The sequence below is a fragment of the Eulemur rufifrons genome, chromosome 17, assembly GCF_041146395.1.
Source record: "Eulemur rufifrons isolate Redbay chromosome 17, OSU_ERuf_1, whole genome shotgun sequence".
In the NCBI taxonomy this organism is placed as follows: domain Eukaryota; kingdom Metazoa; phylum Chordata; class Mammalia; order Primates; family Lemuridae; genus Eulemur; species Eulemur rufifrons.
This window is the reverse complement of record NC_090999.1, coordinates 37,234,128-37,255,642: the sequence shown is the minus strand read 5'-3', so window position 1 is coordinate 37,255,642 and position 21,515 is coordinate 37,234,128. Positions and strand designations below refer to the sequence as shown.

General features: G+C 40.6%; 1 protein-coding gene across 2 annotated transcripts; it reads left to right on the top strand.

The window, feature by feature from the left end:
• The first annotated feature begins 15,125 nt into the window (after nt 1-15,125).
• On the top strand, nt 15,126-21,144 carry PLK2 (polo like kinase 2). Of its 2 annotated transcripts, XM_069491943.1 has the most exons (15): nt 15,126-15,413; nt 15,456-15,521; nt 16,112-16,219; nt 16,363-16,479; nt 16,667-16,796; nt 17,031-17,118; nt 17,584-17,679; nt 17,788-17,986; nt 18,076-18,223; nt 18,561-18,658; nt 18,984-19,113; nt 19,366-19,606; nt 19,734-19,863; nt 20,117-20,227; nt 20,359-21,144. In XM_069491943.1, the coding sequence occupies exons 1-15, from the start codon at nt 15,252-15,254 to the stop codon at nt 20,548-20,550; spliced, it is 2,016 nt and encodes a 671-aa protein (XP_069348044.1). In that variant the 5' UTR covers nt 15,126-15,251; the 3' UTR covers nt 20,551-21,144. The 2 variants fall into 2 exon arrangements, with proteins under 2 accessions (XP_069348044.1, XP_069348043.1); XM_069491942.1 differs by having other exon boundaries at nt 15,126-15,521.
• The last annotated feature ends 371 nt before the right edge of the window (nt 21,145-21,515 follow it).

The window sequence follows — 21,515 nt, the reverse complement described above, 5'->3', positions numbered from 1 at the left end:
TATATGCAATTAAATTGTCAATATTAATTGTAACAATAAGAACATCAACAAGTAAGATTTTCATGAACCAGCTGCAGTTGCATATGCTTCACGAGGCCCCCAGCTCAAAACCAGTGTGAGTTAAATACAACTCATATGGCAGTTAATGTGTTAAGATCCTTTAGTGGCTTCCTATCATCTTAGAATTCAACCCCAACCCTTACGACAGGCTACAAGGCTCCCCGTGGTCTGGCCCTGGCCTCTTGCTGTTATTTCCTCCTGCTTCTCCCCTAGCTCACTAGCCTCCAGACACCCGCTGCTCTCTGCTCTGCCAGAGCACCCGTTCTCTCCTGTCTTGGGCCCTGCACTGGCTGTGCCCTTTGCCCTAATGTTCTTCTTCCAGCCCCTCAGGCCTGCGTCTGTCTTCCACGTCCCCTCCACAGAGATGATTTCCTTGACCATTGCAGTTTGAGGTACACCCCAACACATGCTCTCACTTGCCGTCAACCCTACACATTGTCATTCACTGTCACCCCTACACATGTTCTTCACTCTACACTTGCTCTCACTGTCACCATTACACATACTGTCACTCACTGTCACCCCTACACATGCTCTCACTTGCTGTCAGTCCTATATACATTGTCACTCACTGTCACCCTACCCATGCTCTCACTGTCACCCCTACACATACTGTCACTCACTAGCACCCCTACACACACTGTCACTCACTGTCACCCTTACACACACTGTCAATCACTGTTACCCAAACACATGTTCACACTGTCAACCCTACACACACTCTCATTTGTTGTCACTTCATACATGTTGCTACTCACTGTCACTCCTACACATACTGTCACTATCATTCCTACACATTGTCACTCACTGTCACCCTTACATACGTTGTCACTTGCTGTCATCTTTATACATGTTACTATCACACACATTGTCACTGTCACCCCTACACACACTCTCACTTGCTGTCACCCCATACATGTCATTCACTGTCACCCTGACACGTGCTTCCACTATCACTCTTACACAAATTGTCTCTCACTGTCACCCTTACACACATTGTCACCTTGTGTCATCTCTATACATGTTACTCACTCTATACATGTTACACACACATTGTCACTATCACCCATACACACATTCTCATTCACTGTCACAAAGACACAGATTGTCACTTACTGTTACCCCATACACGCTGATGCTCAGTTTCATACTATTTGTTTTATATTCATAATAGTATGTATCTAGTACTTGGATATCTTGTGTTTACTCTTTTGTCTCTCATGAACTTAGTTCATGAGAACAGGGACCATGTCTTTCTTGTTCCCTGCTCTATTTTTCACCCGTGTCTGGAACGTCAGGTGGAAGGGGTTCAATGTTTGTTTATTGACAAATGAAAGAAACAGGGATTATTCTGAGAGAGTAACCATTGGGCTAAAACAATAGATTTTTTTGGTGTTAAACATAAATACACATCAGAAAGTATATGAAATGTATGTACATATCACATATTTATACACAAACGTACATATATATAGTTTAGAGAATATTAAACTAAGTGCCAATGCATCAACCTTCAGGTAAAGAAATTGAAAATCACCACTACTTTTGAACAGCCAATTTGCCCACCCCATGACATTATCATCCCTCATCTCCAGCGTAACCACCATCTAGGATTTTTGTTAATCATTCTCACCTTTTTTATAGTTTTACACCTAAATATGTGTCTGTAAATTGTTTTGGAAAACTGGAGAGCAAGCACAGGCTCAACTAGTGCAGAAATAGTGACATCCCTCTCTTAGATGAGGCTCTCAGAGGAAGAGAAGCCACGTAGAGCCAGGGGACCACAGGCTGTCCCAGCTTGCTGAGACCTTACAAAGCCATTTCTGGAAGAATTGGGGGTCAGTGGGACAGATCTGGAAAGTGCCATGAGAAACACACAGCACGTCAGGCACCTGGCAGGGCTCTTGTGTGAACCAGACACTTTATGGCCAGTGGAGACAAGGTCAGAGCCAGAGGTTGCTTTGTATTTTTTGCTGTTGTTTTCACTTTTTGCCAATGGAGACCAGTGAGTTATGCTCCAAGCTGGTGGATTGCCCTTGTGGGTATGACTCCACTGCCCTCTAATAACTTGAGATGGAAGGCACTGTGTTAAGCTATTGGATTACACTCTCTGCCGTTGATTGTAGTTTGCATGGAGGAGCCAGTTATCCAGGTATTCTGATGTCTCTGTGGTAGGCTCTGGTCCCCCGGATGGGGTATACGAATGCCCCAATCTTTGGGAGAGGCCTTGCCACTCCCGAGGGTTGCTTGGACCCTGCTCCCCCTTAAGGTGGGGGAAGGAGCAAGACAGATCGCAGCTGGTGTCTGCAAGCCTGGGTGAGTGTGCTTCTATGGTTGCCGGATCTGCCGCTAGGGCAAGCCATCAAAATGTTTTTCAGGGCTCTTTCACCACTCTTGGAGGGCTGCTCCTGATGGGAGGGGTCAATGGTGTAATTGCTGAGGTCTCTGGCCAGGTTTTTCCTTCCCTGTCTGGAAACCCCAATGTTGGCGGCCACCCGAGCCGGAGAGCAATTCCTGGAGTTATGTTCTTATTAGATGACCTAAGCTGATCCGGTGGGCGGAATCAACAGGCTGCCAACTATTTTTCAGTACCAAAGTCCCACAGATTCGTGCGAGCTACACAGAGAAAGCAGCTTTTCTCTCTTCTCCCCACCTCCAAGGGTGGAGTCCACCATGCCCGGCATGAAAGTGCCTGGGCTGGGGGAGGGGTGTTGCCCCAAACCCCTGTATGCAGCCGCATCTCCTGGCTGGGGACCCAAAGATGGAGGCCGCCTGCCGCTGGAGAGCTAGCGTTGGGGGCGCCACTCAAGACCTGGCGGAGGCCGGTCCAGTGGGCTGAACCACGGTCCGCCAGCTGTTCCTTCTGCATCACAGTCCCGCAGCCTCACGTCTGTCAAGTACAGGACCCTGCTCTTTTTGTCCTGCCCTGAGCCAGCAGAATCGCCAGTGGTTTCCAGGGGCAGAGCCCCCTTTTCGGCAATTCACCTCCTGTGCGCTGGTCCGCTGCCCACCAGAGGAAAGGTGCCTGTCTCCAAACGCCCTCCTGTGGTTGTGGTCACCGGGAGTAACCACTGAGACCGGTCCCTCCCCCGCCCAGTGTGGTCCCAGCACGGAACACCGGGGAGTTCAAAATGTTTCCCGCAATTGTCTCCTTTCCACAGAGCCTGTCATCCCGAGCCATGACTTTGCGCTGACTTCAGGCACGTCGCTGTCTGGGTGGGTGTGGAGGTCTGGGGGGGCCCCGGGTGTCCTCTCGCTGCACTCTATTTCCTATTGCATTTCTTGCACGCTCCAGGCTTTGCGAATGTATCTCCATTTCACCCTTTTTTCTGTGCTGCGTGTCCCACGCTGTTTCTGTGCAGATTCACAACGCTGTTCTTGGGTGGTGGGGGCAGGGATTGATCCACTTATGTGTAGCCATCCAAGTTCTTCACCTCCTTCTCTGGGAGCAGTGAGCCTGGAGGCCACCACTAACCCACCATTTTCCCAAGCCTGACATTCTTACCAAGACACTTTTCTTGACCAAACTCTAGCCAGGCTTCTCTGGACATTTTCTCAATGAGGCATCAACCTCAACCTATAAAGACAAGAACAAACACTAACAAGGCCATATCCCTAGGATGACCCTACCCTCCACCTCTTAAAGTAAAAAAATATATACTGCTTAAAAATACTCAAGGCTGCCAGAAGAATTGACTGTCTGTTCCAGCCAGCATCTGAAGACAGGGCCTCGGTCTCTCAGTCTCTGTGGGAGGGTCGGAGCTTAACTTCAATAAGCACCAACAGCAACCTCAGATGGGTTTCACCAGGACCAACTCTCCCTGATTCTACTGAGTCCCCACTCCCTCCTTCTTTCTCTCCAAAATGCTCAGTCAACTTTGTACAAACCAAAGTTTTGTTCAGTTCATTCTGGGCTCTTTTCTATATTGCAATAGTATTAAAAATAGGCCTAATGAAAATCCGATTACAATTTGTCCTTATCACTTTAGCTTTGTTTATCACTGACATTGATATCACCTGTAGGAAAAAAAAATACTGTCGAAGTGCCAGTACATTTCAGGAGCAAATGCTCTAAAACCAAAAATCTAGAGAAGGCTTCTCTCTACTGGTGTAAAATCTTGATTTGGTAACGTGTGTGCGTGTGTGTGTGTGTGTGTGTGTGTGTTTTTTTCTTACACCCAATTTTTTGTATGCTTGCCCAGTTATTACTGTCTTTGTAAAAACATGACTTCTATGCAGCTCATCATTAGAAACCATCATATTCCAGACCAGCATGTGGGTGCAGAGTAACTAGCAGGCATTTCACACAATTTGTGTGAAAAAAGAGGAGAAGCAAAAGTGTGGGGATATGCATATATTAAATACATGCATATGGGTTGGTAGGTAGGGAAGTAGAAGTAAAGAGATCTGCTTATATTTTCAAAACAAAACACTAAAAGGTAGACCAGAAACTAACAAAAATACTTACTGGTTTGAGATGAGGATGGCATAAACAGGGTTAAGTGAACAGAAATGGAAGGCTTCCTGGAGTATAGTTTTATGCAATTTTGACTTTTTAATCATGAAAATGTTTTACACATTCAAAAAAGTAATCCCTGAATTTGAATTTTTTAAAAGACACTATATATATCAAAATTTAACATAACCATACAGAGGAAAGAATTATTTTAGTTGACTTTAGAATGTAGTATGCTCTGCCTAAACAGTGAGGCAAACTTCACTGATTTCAGTTGATACCTTTATAAAATATTAAAATGTTCTATATATTTGGGCCTATTTTTGGACTTTCAGTTTGTTCCATTGATTTGCCTGACCATTTCTGTGCTAGGATTGCATTATTTTAATTACTAGAACTTAATGGTGTGTTTCAGTACCTGGTAGGACTAATGTCCTCCAGTGTTCTTTATTTTAGAGTTTTCCTTGACATTTTTACTAATTTTTATATGAACTTTAGAATCCCTTTGCCTAGATTTTTTAAAGATGCTAGCAATCTTATTTGGATTGAGTTTAATTTATAATTTAAGTTGAAGAGAATTGACAGCTTTAAAATATTGAGTCTTCCCATCCAAGAGATTTCCATTTGTGCAAGTCTTCTTCCATATCTTTTCAAGAGTTTTCTTCATATAGGTCTTGCATATTTCTTATTTATTCCTAACCATGTTAACTTTTTGTTACTGTGAATGAATGCAATGAAAGATCTCTTTCATTGCATTTTCTAACTGCTATTGATTTCTGTATATTAATTTCTGTACTCTGCCAGTGAATTCTACTCTTCGTAGTGATTCCTTCTGAGTTCATTTTCTAGGGTTTCCACGAATATGGTCACATTGTCTGCAAATAGTGATAGTTTTATTTCCTTTCAATTTTAATATTCGTAATCTCTCTTCTGTAATTATTAGGTTCAATACTTCCAGTAGAGTGATGACAATGAACATGCTTGCTGTTTCCTAACTTTAGCTCTAGTGTTTCTAGTGTATCCCTATAAAGCGTGAGGCTAGCTTTTAAGTTAAAAGAGTTATATTTATCATTTTAAGTAAATGTCTGCTGATTCTTAATTTGAACGTTTGCATTAAGAATAAATGTTAACTGTATCAAATGCTCTTTAACTATTTATGAAAATGATTATTTTATTTTCTCTTTATGTCTATTAATAGAAACCATTAATTTTGAATTATGTTTATAGATAAATGATTTTAAATCCTTAATATGGAATCATCCTTGCATTTTGGGGATAAACTTTACTTGATCATGATGTAATATTCTGTTAATATGCTGGTGGGTTTTGTTTGCTCATGTCTTATTTTAAAATTTCTCCAAATGTTCATAAGTGAGATTATCTGTTGTCTTATGTGTTTATGTAATCTTTGTCAGGTTTTGATGATAATGTTTTGCTTGTTTCATAGAAATAATTTTTCAAAGATTTTCTCTTATTCCATGATCTGGAACCACTTAAATAATGCCAATTATTTTACTTTATAATTATTTTAACTTTAACAGTTTCACAAAATTGCACTGTGATACCATCTGGACCTGATGTCTTTTCTACGTGGCAGTTTTTTGATAATTTATTCTACTTCTGTGGAAGTTCATCTATTTAGATTTTTGGATTTTTCTGGGATCAGATTTAATAAATATTTATGTAGAAAAGTATTCATCTTATCTTAGATTTAAGTTATTTATATAGAACAATCTCCAATTATTCTTTAATTTTTTTCTATGTTTATTTTGCTTAAATACATGTTCTCTCTCTCTCTGCCTCCCTCTTATTTTGATGGCGGATGGCAGGCAGGGGAGTCAGGGTTAGCTAACAGTTTATCTGTTTCACTATTTCCTAAATACACATATTATTTGGATTCTTTTTTATTTACTTATAAGTAAATACTTATAAATATTTAAGGCCATCGACTTGCCTCTGAGCATTATTTTAGCTCAGGGCTTCTCACCCTTAGTACTGACATTTTGGGCCAGGTAATTCATGGTTCGGAGGGCTTTCTTGCACATTCCAGAATGTTGAGCAGCATCCCTGGTCTTTACCTATTAGATGTCAACAGTACTTTCCTCCCCAGTTGTGACAATCAAAAATGTCTTTGGATATTTGTGAAGGTCCTGGGGGCAGGGAGGGACATGATTCTCAGTTGAGAACCACTGCTGTATACCATAGATCCTGATAGTGAGTGACTTTTCATTATTTTTTTCTTATGTGTTCTAAAATTTAGGTTTGGGTTTAAATTTTTTTATGTGATCCATTTGTTATTTAAGATAGACTTTTAAATGCAAATTCTGGAAAAGCTATCATTATTTTCAACAGACCATATAAGTATTTTGAAGTCTTAATCCCTAGTTTTACTAAAAATGGAGTTTGTTGTTTTGTTATTCATTCTTCTTTCAGATGGTATCCTGGATTAGAAAGGAAAAAAGGCTAAATTAATAGCCATTGCTATAGAAAGTTTCTCATAGTTAATATTTGCTGAACACAATATATTCCAGCATTTTCAAAGCATTTTATTTGGACTATTTAATTTAATCTTCCTAGTAATCCTGTTTGGTAGGTATTATTATCTCCAGTTTCTAGGCAGGATCAAAATAACTTGCCAAAGAGCCCATAGATAACAGGGAGAACATAAATATTTCTTAAGAAAGCCTTTAGTTAAAAAACACAGCTCAGTTCCCAAGGGAAGGAGAAAATGTAAGGTCAGTGTTTGGTTTGGTGAGTGAGGCAAGCACAGGTGGATTCTTTTTCTTTGCTAACTCTGGTTGTTCCAGAGTGGCCTGTGTCTGAAGCATTTTAGCAAATTTGAGTTGTAATTCTCCCTGCCTCCTATGGAAGAAGCTTCACTGGGAGGAACAAAACAGCACCTTGGAGTAGGACATTCGAAACAAAGAACAGCTTCACAGGTACGTATGCCAGCCCTCCTTTGTGAAAACACTTCCTCTAGTGGGGAAGAAGTCCCTGAGGTTACAGAAGCCACCAAAGTGGGCACTCTTTGAATAGAACTAGTTAACAAAACATCCATCCATTGAAAGAGACGGCATGCGCTTTGTTATCATGTGCTCAGTATCCTTTGTTTAATAAAAGTTTGAGTTTGATCTCTACATTTATAAGCGTAATTACTTTAATTATTTCTTTTGTGTTAAGAGCAGTGTTTTGCAATAGTTCTAATAATCTCCACCTGTGTCTTTGTGTTATGTTGAAGACTTTGGTGGGAAGCTAAAACCAAATCTAGCCAGATTTTTTTGCCTCTGGTTTTTGACTTACCACTTACCACACCCATATGTTTCCCAATAAAATAATTTTTCAAGGCTAATGAACAATAATTGATCGATCTTTTAAAATAGTTTTTAATATATTAAAACATGCTATCATAAAAGGTCAGTACTAAAATAGAAATAACAAAAGAGGGTTCTTTATTTTCAAGAAATTGTTTTTAAGGGTCTCTATATAGGTTGATTTTGATTTGTGCATAAAATTCCAATTGAATGGGATTTCATTGTAAAGACTGGGGCTAATACTCTGAAAAGTCTAGGCTCAAACGAACTGTATAGTATAAGGAAAAAAATTCTCCTCTATTATTGTTCAAGCATTTGAAGATATGGTCTTAAACGAAGAGGAAATTCAGAAGTATGTAGGTAGCAAACTACAAGAATCCAAAAAGAATACAGAGGAGGATGTTATGTAGAAAATATTTTTAAGATGTCAGGTTTTTCATATTAATACTTACAAAAGGTTTTCACTTCCAAGAATGAAGAAAAGCTAAAACACCTACCTTTATGGCTTGTTTTCTTTTGTTTTATATTCACTTACATATTTTTGTAATTATAAAATTTAAGTGAATTGACTTTAGAAAATAATTGCGTCCCCTAAGATAGATTCAAAAAGTGAGATTACTTTTTATGCTGATGCTACACAATACAATGTTATGGTAGGTATGACTTACAGGAATAGCTGCATTTTAAACAGCATTGATTAGCATTATCATTTTCCACCAGCAGAGGGAGATCTAAGTCTACTGAAATAAATTAGCAGTTTGCAAAAATGAATGGAGGAAAAAGCTCTCAAATATTATTATACTATGTGTAGAAAATAGAGATCGATAGATAAGTAGATAGTTGAATGAATGGATAAAAGAAAGAAGGCAAACTTTTGGCCAAATATTTTGATAACTGTATAATATAATCCTTCATCGAAGATTAGTGGTAGGATTTGCCACAGGGTTTTATTCTTGTACAAAATACCAGTATGTCAAAATGAGCATCACACAAAAGGTATTAAACATATTTAATATTTAAGTGTAAATCCTAAAATTAACTCTTTGCTTTACTTTTGTTAAGCTCTTTTTCAAAATAGTTAGATATTAAATTGAAACGTCCAATCAATTACATATATTGTGATAAATATAAAATGAGGTTTGGGCTCTTTTCACATTTTACATTGAAGCCTTAGATGCCCAGTGCAATGGTCTGAATAAATATAAAAAATTCATATGTTGGAAACTAATATCCAATGTGATAGTGTTAAGAGGCAGGGCCTTTCAGTAAGTGATTAAGTCATGAGGGTTCTGCTTTCACGAATGGGATTAGTGCCCTTATAAACAATGTTGAAGGGAGTGCCCTGTCCTTCTACATGTGTGGATGCAGTGAGAAGGTGCCATCTATGAGGAACAGACTCTTGCCAGGCACCAAATCTGCTGGTACCTTGATTTTGGACTTCCTACCCCCCAGAACTTTGAGTAATAAATTTCTTTTGCTCATAAATTTCCCAGTCTAAGGTATTTTATTACAACCACAGGAATGGATTAAGACACCCAGGATATATATTTCAACTCAGACTTAATTTACCCAAATTTGCCCACCCAACTTCTTGGCAACACACTCATAAATCAAAATGTTCTTCTCATTGGGTCACTTCCCTCAGTCATGTGTTCATCAGAAATAATTACTTTTTTAATCCATATTTAAGGCACACAAAATTGGATTAACCATACTCCTTAGCTCATCGCATAGTTGTCATTGGTCTTTACATGTATGCATGCCCCTTTTGAGTGTTCCCAAAATCCAACCCTAGAGCTAAATCACCAACAATACACATGGACCTGTATGTTCTTTCCCTCTCCTTTTCCCCTGCCTCATCTATACAAGGTAACAGCATCCTAAATTTTGTGTTTAAAATGTCTTTTTAAAGTAGCATTTTAAATTAGATATATATGCCTGTCTAAACAAAATAAATTTAGTTCTTGAATTTTGCCTTTAATTCTTGATTTGCCTTTTTAACTAAACATTATTAAGATTCATCCATATTGATGTGGATATCTGTAATTCATTGATTTTCACATAATATCCCACTATGTGTATTCAACATGACTTGTTTATGCATTCTACTTTCTATAAGTATTTGTGTTGTGTCCGTTTTGGGGATTACTACCAGTCCTGCCATGACTATGCTTGTATATATCTCTGGTGTACGTATGTAAAGATTTCACTTGCTGAGTTGTAGAATGTAAGAATGATCAATTTACTCTCCTGGCATAATTGTAGAAGTTAATTCTTGATGCACTTCGTCTCCAACACTTGATATTACTAGGCTTCCTAATTTTTACCAACAGAATGAGTTTAAATGGTCCTGATTTGCATTTCTCTGATTATTAATGGCTTTGAGAATTTCTTCTTGTTTATTGACTATAAATAGGTACTCTTCTATGAAATGCTTGTTCATGTCTTTCAATCATTTCTCTATTGGGTTGTTTTTGCCCTAATCAATTTGTAGGAGACCTTTATATATTCTTGTATTAATTATTTTATGGCCACGTGTATTAAAAATAAAATTAAACTGGGAAGCTATTAGGCTGAGAGGGCTTCAGCACCTTGGGCTCCTACAGAAGCAAACCAAAGCCCAATGTAAACAGTAGAATGAAACTTACGCTTAACCAATCAGAAACCACCAACTAACCTTTAACTAGGGACTTTACCAATCAGAAACCACCAACCAACCTTTAAGGAGGGACTTTCCACCTTAACCAATCAGATATATATTTTTCTCTCCTTTCTTGCCCACTTGTAAGTTTCCCCTCACCCATCAGCAGAGTGCAGAGCTGCTTGCAGTCTGATGGTGCCTGATTCATGAATCATTGGATGTTCAAATAAACGTTAAAATTTTAATGTGCCCAAGTCTATCCTTTAACAGACATATGTTCTACCAAGTTATAGCCTATCTTTGGTCATTTTACTTTAAAATATCTTTTGATGAATCAAAGCTCTTAATTTTAATTTGGTCAAATTTATCACTCTTTTGTTATACTGTCAGTGCTTTTTGCATAAGAAATCTTTCCTTTATGGTCAAAAAGTTAATTGCCTATATTTTCTACTAATATTCTAAAGTTTTGCTCTTGACATTTAAGTTCTTACTCCATCTGTAAGGTTTTTTTTTTACATATGGTGTGTGTTAGGGGCTGAACTGTGTCCCCCTCAAATTCATATGTTAAAACCCTAATCCCCAGTACCTCAGAAGAGGACTGTTTTGGAAATAGGGCCTTTAAAGAGATAATTAAGGTTAAATGATGTCATATGGGTAGGCCCTAATTCACTCTGACTGCTGTCCTTGTAAGATAAAATTTGAACACACAGGAGGCACCAGGAGAAACAAAATCGGCCAACACTATGATCTTAGACTTACAGTCTCCAGAATTGTGAGAAAATTTCTGTTGTTCACTCAGTCTGTGGTATTTTGTAATGACAGTCTTAGCAAACTGAAATGGTGTGAGATGTGGATTTCATTTTTTTATATAGAAAAACAATTTGATTCTGATTCCATTTACTGAATAGTCCCTCCTCCCCTCACTAATCTCTCATGCCTCTTCTGTCATTTATCAAAGTTCCATATACATGTGGATCTACTTCTAGGCTCTTTTTCTATTCCTCTGGTCAGGTTGTCTATCTCTGCAGGAGGACCAAACTTTCTCAATTGCTTTCTTTTTTTTTTTTTTTTTTTTTTTGTTGAGACAGAGTCTCACTTTGTTGCCCAGGCTAGAGTGAGTGCCGTGGCGTCAGCCTAGCTCACAGCAACCTCAGACTCCTCGGCTTAAGCGATCCTACTGCCTCAGCCTCCCGAGTAGCTGGGACTACAGGCATGCGCCACTATGCCCGGCTAATTTTTTCTATATAGATTTTTAGTTGTCCATATAATGTCTTTCTATTTTTAGTAGAGACGGGGTCTCGCTCAGGCTAGTCTCGAACTCCTGACCTTGAGCAATCCACCCGCCTCGGCCTCCCAGAGTGCTAGGATTACAGGCGTGAGCCACCGCGCCCGGCCTTCTCAATTGCTTTCTTAATTCCTGTACCTTCATTATAAGTCCTGATACCTGGTAGAGAGATCTTCCTCCCTTTGTTCTTTAAAGCAACTCTATTTTTGGTTCCCTACACAATTTCATATAAATTTTAAAATCAACTTGTCAAGTTTCACTAAAAATCCCATTAAGATTTCAACTGCATCTGCATTAAATTTATAGATTCACAGAGAAATATTTTGTAAAAGATTTATCACCAACAAAAAGTACATTTATTTCCTTTTTTGTTCTAGGGATTACAATTTTGGTTCTGTCCACATGATGGCAGCACAACCTGAAAAATCATATTTTCACAGCTAGAAGACACACTAAGACTTAACGCAGTGTTAATACTTTATTAAATGCCTGCATGCTATGGAAGATAAACCTGAAATGCACATGAAATGTTCAATAGTTTAAATATTGAAGCCTATTTGGTAATAATATAAACCATATTACATGATAATCAAATAATTAATTAAAAAATTCATGACAATCTATGCTTCACAGTCCTTTTAGGCATAAGCAAATGCACATATATAATTATATACATGTATATGTGTGTATGTATATAATTATAAACCAATAAAATAAAAGACATGGTGTATAAAATTAGCTCTGGGAAATTCAGGTAGTATTTTCCAAACTGGCAAGCCTTCTTCAGGCTAGTGAATAGATTTGCATAAATCTGGGGAGCAAAGGTCATTCCTAGGTTTATGAATAAAGGGGAGGATTATGTAATTCTTAATTTCCACCCCCCAGCACCACCCCTTAGTCTAGCCCTGATAATCTTGGGGTTAAAGTCTACTGTCACTTCTGAGAAACATGCCCAGACTTGCCTTCAACTCTTTAAAGAACCAAAAAAAGCAGCAAAGACTGAAAACACTTTCCCTTTCTACTCTGTAATGCTAATGAAGACTTTCTACATTTTGTAGGAAGTATTAGAGACAGAATATCTTTGTAAACGTTTGATTAACACATTGCCACACTAGAAAAAGAAAATTTTCCCTGGGGCCATGGTGTTTTATTAAAACAAAACAATCCTTTCTAATTTGTTATTTTTTTTATTGTTTTCTGTGCTTGAGTTATATGCAACCCAACTCGCATTTTTAGAATTAAATTGTCAATATTAATTATAACATAAGAACATCAACAAGTAAGATTTCCATAACCCAGCTGCAGGGTTTTGCTTCAGAAGGCCTCAGGCTTCAAACAAGCCTAAGTTAAATACAACTCACATGGCAGTCGATGTGTTGACACCACAGAGACCTAAACTTGATAGTGGATTGTAGCAACACTTTTCTAAGTACCTTCCAGGGGTTCATTAATCTGATATTATAAATGTCTCTGGAACTCAGTATCAAAAAACTGTTTACCGTATCTTGTTAACTTAGGTGAAAAGAGTCAAGTATGCTGCTAATTAACATAACTTGGTGATCTACTAAAAAATGCATGATGAATAGTTACTTAAATTCTCCAAGCCCCAGTTTCCTCATTTGTTAAATGCGAATAATAATGTGGGAGACCAGAGTGTGCCACCCCAAATATGGCTCTGAGATAAGGATTGTTTTGAGCTGATTATTTTGAGAAAAAAGACACAGTTCAGAAGCTCTGAAAATGGTATATTACCCTTTTGTAAGGGAAACTGATATTTACTGAAAGAAAAAAATCTCCAATTATAAGAATGTCTCTTCTGTACCAGAAAAGGGTGACTCTAAATCACTAGAGCCTCTTACCAATGGAGAAATACAAACCGTACTCCTATTTACCATACTTTTCCTGGTCACCTTTCCTTAACTGGCCTTCCTCACACTCTTTTCTTTTGATTTAGCTAAAAATGGTGCTTAAGCCCCAATTTTAAGCCATCTCTTTTGAGTTACTCATTTCCCTGGTTATCTCCCATGTACATATGAGATATACACGTTAATGAACTTGTGTGCTTTCCTCTTGTTAATCCGCCTGGTTACAGGGACCCAGGCCCAAATTTAAAAGTGCATAAAATTATTTTTCCTCCCTTACATAACAATGATTTCCCACTCAGAATTGTTGTAAGATTAAATAAGTCACTTACCGAACAGTACTCAATGTTATGCTACTGTAATTCGAGCAAGAAAAAAATGTGCTCCCACGTCAGTAAAACCGCACAGTAAAATCTGCAAGTAGGAAACTAGCCATGTTTTAGCTCACCTGCCTAACTGCTCTCTTCATCCTACCGATTCCCCTATCCCACAAAGTCTTGCATCGACTCTCCCAGCACCAGGACATCTAATGATCCATTTGAACGGACGCATTCGGAAGTAGTCCTAGATCACTTCGATTGCAAAAATCATAATTAGCATCGATTTTAACACCACTAACTCCCAAAGGGGGCCCACATTATTAACACTGCCCCTCAGACTGCTAACCGCACTTCTGAAACCTTTCACGAGATGGCGCCCTTGCTCTCCGATCCTTGGCCACCCAAGGACTAAGCCTTGCCGGGCACCGACCTCCCTCTCCAAGGTTAAGGGTCCGACCTCGGGCAGAGGCTCCTGCTAGGGTGCCGGGAGATGCCAGACGGGCCTCAGGTGGGGTCGGGCGATCGCCCCCCGGGACCCCACCCTCCGAGCGAAAGTCCGCCTCATTCGGAGGCGGCGGTGAACTCGAACTCCGCGCTCGGGGACCCTGGCCTTTCCCGGGCACAGCGTCTCCGCACTGCCCCCACCTAGACGCGAGCGAGCTCGGTAACGGACGCCGCGCCGCCGGGCAGCAGCGCCCGACCATTCCACATGGCCGGGCTGAGTGGGCTCCGGGCACACTCGCGCCTTGACCCCGCGTCAGATCGTGGGCGGCCAGGAAGGACTGTTCGGGGGGCCGGGGGGATGGTCCTGCCTCTACACCGGCGCCCACCGGGCTCGGGTCACTCCACGGCCCCGCCACCGGGCGGCGGGGCAGGGGTGGGGCCAGGCTTCGGCCTTCGGGTTTTTGATTTCAACGCCGAGGCTCGGAGCACTCGAGGAATGGTGAGACGGACCTGCGGACGGCCCGAAGCCGGCCCGAGGCCTCCGGGTGGCAGCCAGCGCTCCGGCCGCGGGCGTTTGAGCCCCGCCGCTTCCAAGAGGAACCCCAGCGGCCGGGCGGTCTCGCCCTTGGCCGTGCGCGTTCGGGCGGGCGGTGGGCGGGGCGTCGCCCGTGACGCCGCACTCCGCCTCGCGTCTCCGCCCCCTCCCCGCCCGCGCGTATATAAGCCGTCGCCGAGCGCTCGCACTCGCACAAGTGGACTGGGGTGTCGGGCGCGGGTTGGGACAGAGGCGCCGGCTCGAGGTCCAGGCCGGGTTCGGACGTGTGTCCGCGCCTCGAAGGGGGCAGCTGGCGGTGCCAGGCGGCGAGGAGACGATGGAACTCTTGCGGACTATCACCTACCAGCCAGCTGCCAGCACCAAGATGTGCGAGCAGGCGCTGGGCAAGTCGTGCGGGGGGGACTCGAAGAAGAAGCGGCCACAGCAGCCCCCCGAGGAGCCCCAGGCCCCGCAGCCCCAGGCGCATGTACAACCGGCGGCCCCCCACCACCATCACCACCACTCGCACTCGGGACCCGAGATCTCGCGGATTATCGTCGACCCCACGACGGGGAAGCGCTACTGCCGGGGCAAAGTGCTGGGAAAGGTGACAAGCGGCGGGCGCCGGGCTGCCGGGCGGGAGGGAGGGCTGCCGGGGCAAGCCGGGTCCCAGCGCCCGCCGCTTGTCGGTTTCTCGGGGGTCCGATCCCGGCGCGGCGTGGGCGCCTCACCTGCCCGCCTCCGGCTTTTGTGCGCTGGCAGAGCCGGGGATCGGCTTGCATCCGTAGCCGCGGATCTGTGCGCCTCTCGAAGCCCGGCGTAATTCATCCCGAGTCTAGCAGCAGGGGCTTTCTGTGCCAGACCTAGCTCTCTCCACCTGCTCCCCAGGGAATTTTCCCAAGTCTCTTCAGACATTATTTTTCATCTCTCCCCACCCCAACTCCCTCCTTAAAGCTCCCCTTTGTAAAGGAAGGAGGGAAACTGTTTGAACTTGCTGTTTTCAGGAATGCGTTTTCCTTTATGAAGGAGCTTTTTACAAAGTAGACTGCATCCCTCTGTCCACCCCTCCATTCCTCAAATTTTTGCTTCTTTTATGCTTTCTTTTGATGGCTTTATTTATTTAATTATTTATTTAAAATCTCTGCCGTCCATTTTTTCTGCCATACTCAGTTCTGTCTTGGCTTTGTTTCCTTTCAGGGTGGCTTTGCCAAATGTTACGAGATGACAGATTTGACGAATAACAAAGTCTACGCTGCAAAAATTATTCCTCACAGCAGAGTAGCTAAACCTCATCAAAGGGAAAAGGTGTGTATGACTGTTGAGTAAAGTATTTTCTTTGTGTGCAGGGATGGCCCTTCCCTGTTAGGAAAATGTCTTCTGCATGTGTAAGCACTAGCTTTCTAGAGGGGATGGGAAGCTAATAAGCCTTATCTTGCTTTTTCATTTAGATTGACAAAGAAATAGAGCTTCACAGAATTCTTCATCATAAGCATGTAGTGCAGTTTTACCACTACTTTGAGGACAAAGAAAACATTTACATTCTCTTGGAATACTGCAGTAGAAGGGTAAGCCTTAACTCCTATTTGAGACCGTTTACCTCCCTCAAATTTAACATGGTAGTCAAACAGCATTTAATCTGGGATTTTTAGCTGTGGCAGTACTTACTATACGACAACATCAACTTTCGTGGCTCATCCTGAATTTTGGTAACTTTGTTTGACAGATTCTCTTTTCTCCGTTTCCTCTTCCTAGTCAATGGCTCATATCTTGAAGGCAAGAAAGGTGTTGACGGAGCCAGAAGTCCGATACTACCTCAGGCAGATTGTGTCTGGACTAAAGTATCTTCATGAACAAGAAATCTTGCACAGAGATCTCAAACTAGGTAAGCCCTTGATGTCAGATGCTGAGTTTTGTGTTAGAGAGAGGCGTTCTTTTCTTCTCTCTCTCTCCCTTTTTACATATTAATATTCTTAATTGGGATCTAGCCTACGCAATCTTGCTTTTTAATGGGTGACTTTAATGTACCAACTGGCTGCCTGCCTCCAAGTGAATGTGTGTGTAGTTGGTTAGAACATCTTTGCAAAAGGATTCACGTTTTGTTTTGTTTATCATCTAGGGAATTTTTTTATTAATGAAGCCATGGAACTAAAAGTTGGGGACTTCGGTTTGGCAGCCAGGCTGGAACCCTTGGAACACAGAAGGAGGTAAGAGTCAGAAAGATGCATCCTACTAGGGTTTTGCGGAGACCAGATACCTTTATTATTTTGCAGTTAATGTTTTGGAGGTCGGTTGATACTAAAAATCTATAAACCACAACAATGTTAATTTAAACAAACACTCACTAAGTACCTACTGTGGACTAGAAAGAACACCTTATGCCTCTAAGTTGATTATTAAAGCAGTCAAGTCTTATCTTTGTTGGAAATATATAAAAATACCACAATGTCCCTGGTCTCAGTTGGATGAAAACACTTTATCATGTGAGCTAAAATATTGTACATGCTTAAAAAATTATAAGTCACTTGGTCAAATGCCAAAAGTCAAATATTTTCAAATAGAAATTCAATATAGTATTTTTAAGGTTTTATTTCTCATCAAGTCACATCAAGAGAATTAAGTTTAAACACTGGAATCGTTCCTAAGGAGCTCTTGATATTTTGTTTTTCCAGAACAATATGTGGTACCCCAAATTATCTCTCTCCTGAAGTTCTCAATAAACAAGGACATGGCTGTGAATCAGACATTTGGGCTTTAGGCTGTGTAATGTAAGTAAATGCACCACAATGATTAAAAAACAAATTTGAATTTAGATTTTAACATTCAAAAAGAGTTGCTTTATGGCCATTGCTAAAGATATGTTTCTTTGCATACAGGTATACAATGTTACTAGGAAGGCCCCCATTTGAAACTACAAATCTGAAAGAAACTTACAGGTGCATAAGAGAAGCAAGGTATACAATGCCATCTTCATTGCTGGCGCCTGCCAAGCACCTAATAGCTAGCATGTTGTCCAAAAACCCAGAGGATCGTCCCAGTTTGGATGACATCATTCGACATGACTTCTTTTTGCAGGTTGGTGCACCATCTTACATCTTTTTATTGCGTGCTATTGATCCCAATTATCTGACAGGTTACTGAAGACCTTTTCTTATACTCCACAGGGCTTCACTCCAGACAGACTTTCTTCTAGCTGTTGTCATACAGTTCCAGATTTCCATTTATCAAGCCCAGCTAAGAATTTCTTTAAGAAAGCAGCTGCTGCTCTCTTTGGTGGCAAAAAAGACAAAGCAAGATATATTGACACACATAGTAAGTTACAAGACTTCTCCCCCTTTTCTGTACCTAATGTTATATTTAAATTTGGTAAAAGATTTTATATTAGTATAATTTAGCCAGTATTTTTGCATACTGTTGAACTTTGACATTTATAACATAACAAAACCCACACCTTGAATTTGTGATTGATAGTATTTTGTAAACAATTAAGTGTGCTTCTTGGATAGTTGCAATTGGATAAAATGCTGTTTTTTGCCTTGGATGCTCATAAGCTGGTTAATAATGCAAAAAGGAGGAAATGTGGCTAGCTGTGTTCCTACCTTGTTGAGATAGACTAATAATACTTATAACTCTTTTCCTTGATTTACAGATAGAGTATCTAAAGAAGATGAAGAAATTTACAAGCTTAGGCATGATTTGAAAAAGACTTCAATAACTCAGCAACCCAGCAAACACAGGACAGATGAGGTATGTTGGGAAAGAATAAAACATATATAAACACTTTATATTATTTCTGTTCTTTGTTGGTAATCACTTGGACTGTGATTATCATGCTTCAAGCATGTTGTATTTACTTAAAGCTTTTTTTCGAACACTTTGAAAAGGAAAGATAGTGCCTTTTAGTTTTAAAATGCATGCAGTTGAGTTACTGTAGTATCTTTTGTCTAGCTTGTGTCCATTGCTTTTTGATAACCTTTCCCAGCAATTGCTCCAATCTTTTCATAACCCGGAATTCTCAACCTTAAATGAATTTAGACGTTTGACTCATTGCATGACTCTTTTCTCTTCTTAGGAGCTCCAGCCACCTACCACTACCGTTGCCAGATCTGGAACACCCGCAGTAGAAAACAAACAGCAGATTGGAGATGCTATTCGAATGATAGTCAGAGGGACTCTTGGCAGCTGCAGCAGTAGCAGCGAATGTAAGTGGTTGTCAATCATATTTTAAATAATGAAACTATAAATCCTGGTGCTAAATACAAAGTAATTGAAATAAATTTATTTTGAAGCTTAATTTGACATAGAAGAAGCAAGATTAGAGGAATTTGAAAAAGATAAGGAATAATCCTGAGTTCTATGTCTTTAGAATTAGTGGAGGGAATCTTGGCATCTGCCAAAACCTGAAGTTTTCTTGCTAAATATTTTATAACTTACATTTCTCTTTGACTTTTCAGGCCTCGAAGACAGTACCATGGGAAGTGTTGCAGACACAGTAGCAAGAGTTCTTCGGGGATGTCTAGAAAACATGCCAGAAGCTGACTCCATTCCCAAAGAGCAGCTGAGCACATCATTTCAGTGGGTCACCAAATGGGTTGATTACTCTAACAAATACGGCTTTGGGTACCAGCTCTCAGACCACACTGTTGGTGTCCTTTTCAACAACGGTGCTCACATGAGCCTCCTTCCAGACAAAAAGTAGGTGTATGCAATTAATGAAATCCTGTCAGTTTTCTAGTCTTGCACTAAAGAAATCTAAAAACAGTGACTAACTGCTTTTATTTTTTTTTTTTTCTCCTCTTTCCCTATCATTCCTGTTTTTTAGAACAGTTCATTATTACGCAGAGCTTGGCCAATGCTCTGTTTTCCCAGCAACAGATGCCCCTGAGCAATTTATTAGTCAAGTGACGGTGCTGAAATACTTTTCTCATTACATGGAGGAGAACCTCATGGATGTAAGTACTATGGTTGTAGAGCAGTGATATATTTAAAAAGTGTAGCCCACAAACCAGTAGCATCTGAGTAATTCTAAAGCTTGTTAGAAGTGCAGATTCTCATGTCCTACCCTATGGCTACTGAATCAGAATCTCTGGGAGGTGGAGCCATTCTGATGCTTGCTTACGTTTGAGAGGCCTTTGCTTTGAAGAATATAGAGTGCACATTGCAAAATCTTCATAGGCACTAACTGACTCTGCTCATCTCTTCCAGGGTGGAGATCTACCTAGTGTTACTGATATTCGAAGACCTCGGCTCTACCTCCTTCAGTGGCTAAAATCTGATAAGGCCCTAATGATGCTCTTTAATGATGGCACCTTTCAGGTAAATGAACCCTTCAGCAAAGTGCATGTTTAGGTCCTAAAAAAATTATTTTTACTTAACCAGTTTAGTCATTGAACTTTTCTTATTCTTCAATATTTAGAGAGATCTAATAGCTACGTTTATTTTTTAAGGTGAATTTCTACCACGATCATACAAAAATAATCATCTGCAGCCAAAATGAAGAATACCTTCTCACTTACATCAATGAGGATAGGATATCTACAACTTTCAGACTGACGACTCTGCTGATGTCTGGCTGTTCATTAGAATTAAAAAATCGAATGGAATATGCCCTGAACATGCTCTTACAGAGATGCAACTAAAAGACTTTTGAATGGACCCTATGGGACTCCTCTTTTCCACTGTGAGATCTACAGGGAAGCCAGTAGAACGATCTGGAGCATGTTGAAGAAGATGGACAGGTGGTGGTACGAAAACAATTCCTCTGTGGCCTGTTGGACTGGGTGGAACCAGACCAGGCTGAGGTATACGTTCTTGACTTCGGACAATCCGAGAGTGAACCAGAATGCAGTTTTCCTTGAGATACTTGTTTTAAGAGGCTTTTCGGACAATATCGCAGAAAGGTGCATTGACTCTTAACTTCTCTCTGTTGAGAGCATTTCAGCCAGAGGACTTGGAACTGTGAATATACTTCCTGAAGGGGAGGGAGAAGGGAGGAAGCTCCCATGTTGTTTAAAGGCTGTAATTGGAGCAGCTTTTGGCTGCTTAACTGTGAACTATGGCCATATATAATTTTTTTTTCGTTAGTTTTTGAAGACACTTGTGGCTGGAAAAGTGCATTCCTTGTTAATAAACTTTTTATTTATTACAGCCCAAAGAGCAGTATTTATTATGAGATTTTTTTTTATGTTGACCATTTTAAACTGTTGGCAATAAAGAGTATGAAAAAGTGGAAATGGTGGTTGTCTCCTGTCTTTAGTACCATGCATTACCACATCATGGCATTCTTCGACAATGGATTCTTGGCACTGTTTGGCATGACATTGAATATAGAAGCACACTAGGCACTTAGATCTTTAATTTTTCTAATCGTAGTTGCTAGGAAGTCAGTCTTTAGTACCAGAAGTCCAATCATAAACTTTCTGGGTGAATCTAGCTTAAGGAGACCACTCTTGTCACAACCAAAATATAGGCATCCTACAAAATCCAAAACCAATTTCTCTCTGGAGTATTTCCTCAACATTCATTTAGCTTGGAGCTGAAAGCCAGAGTAATTCTGTGTAAACAGACCTCTGTTACTAAGTGTCAATAGGTACAGGAAGTTTAT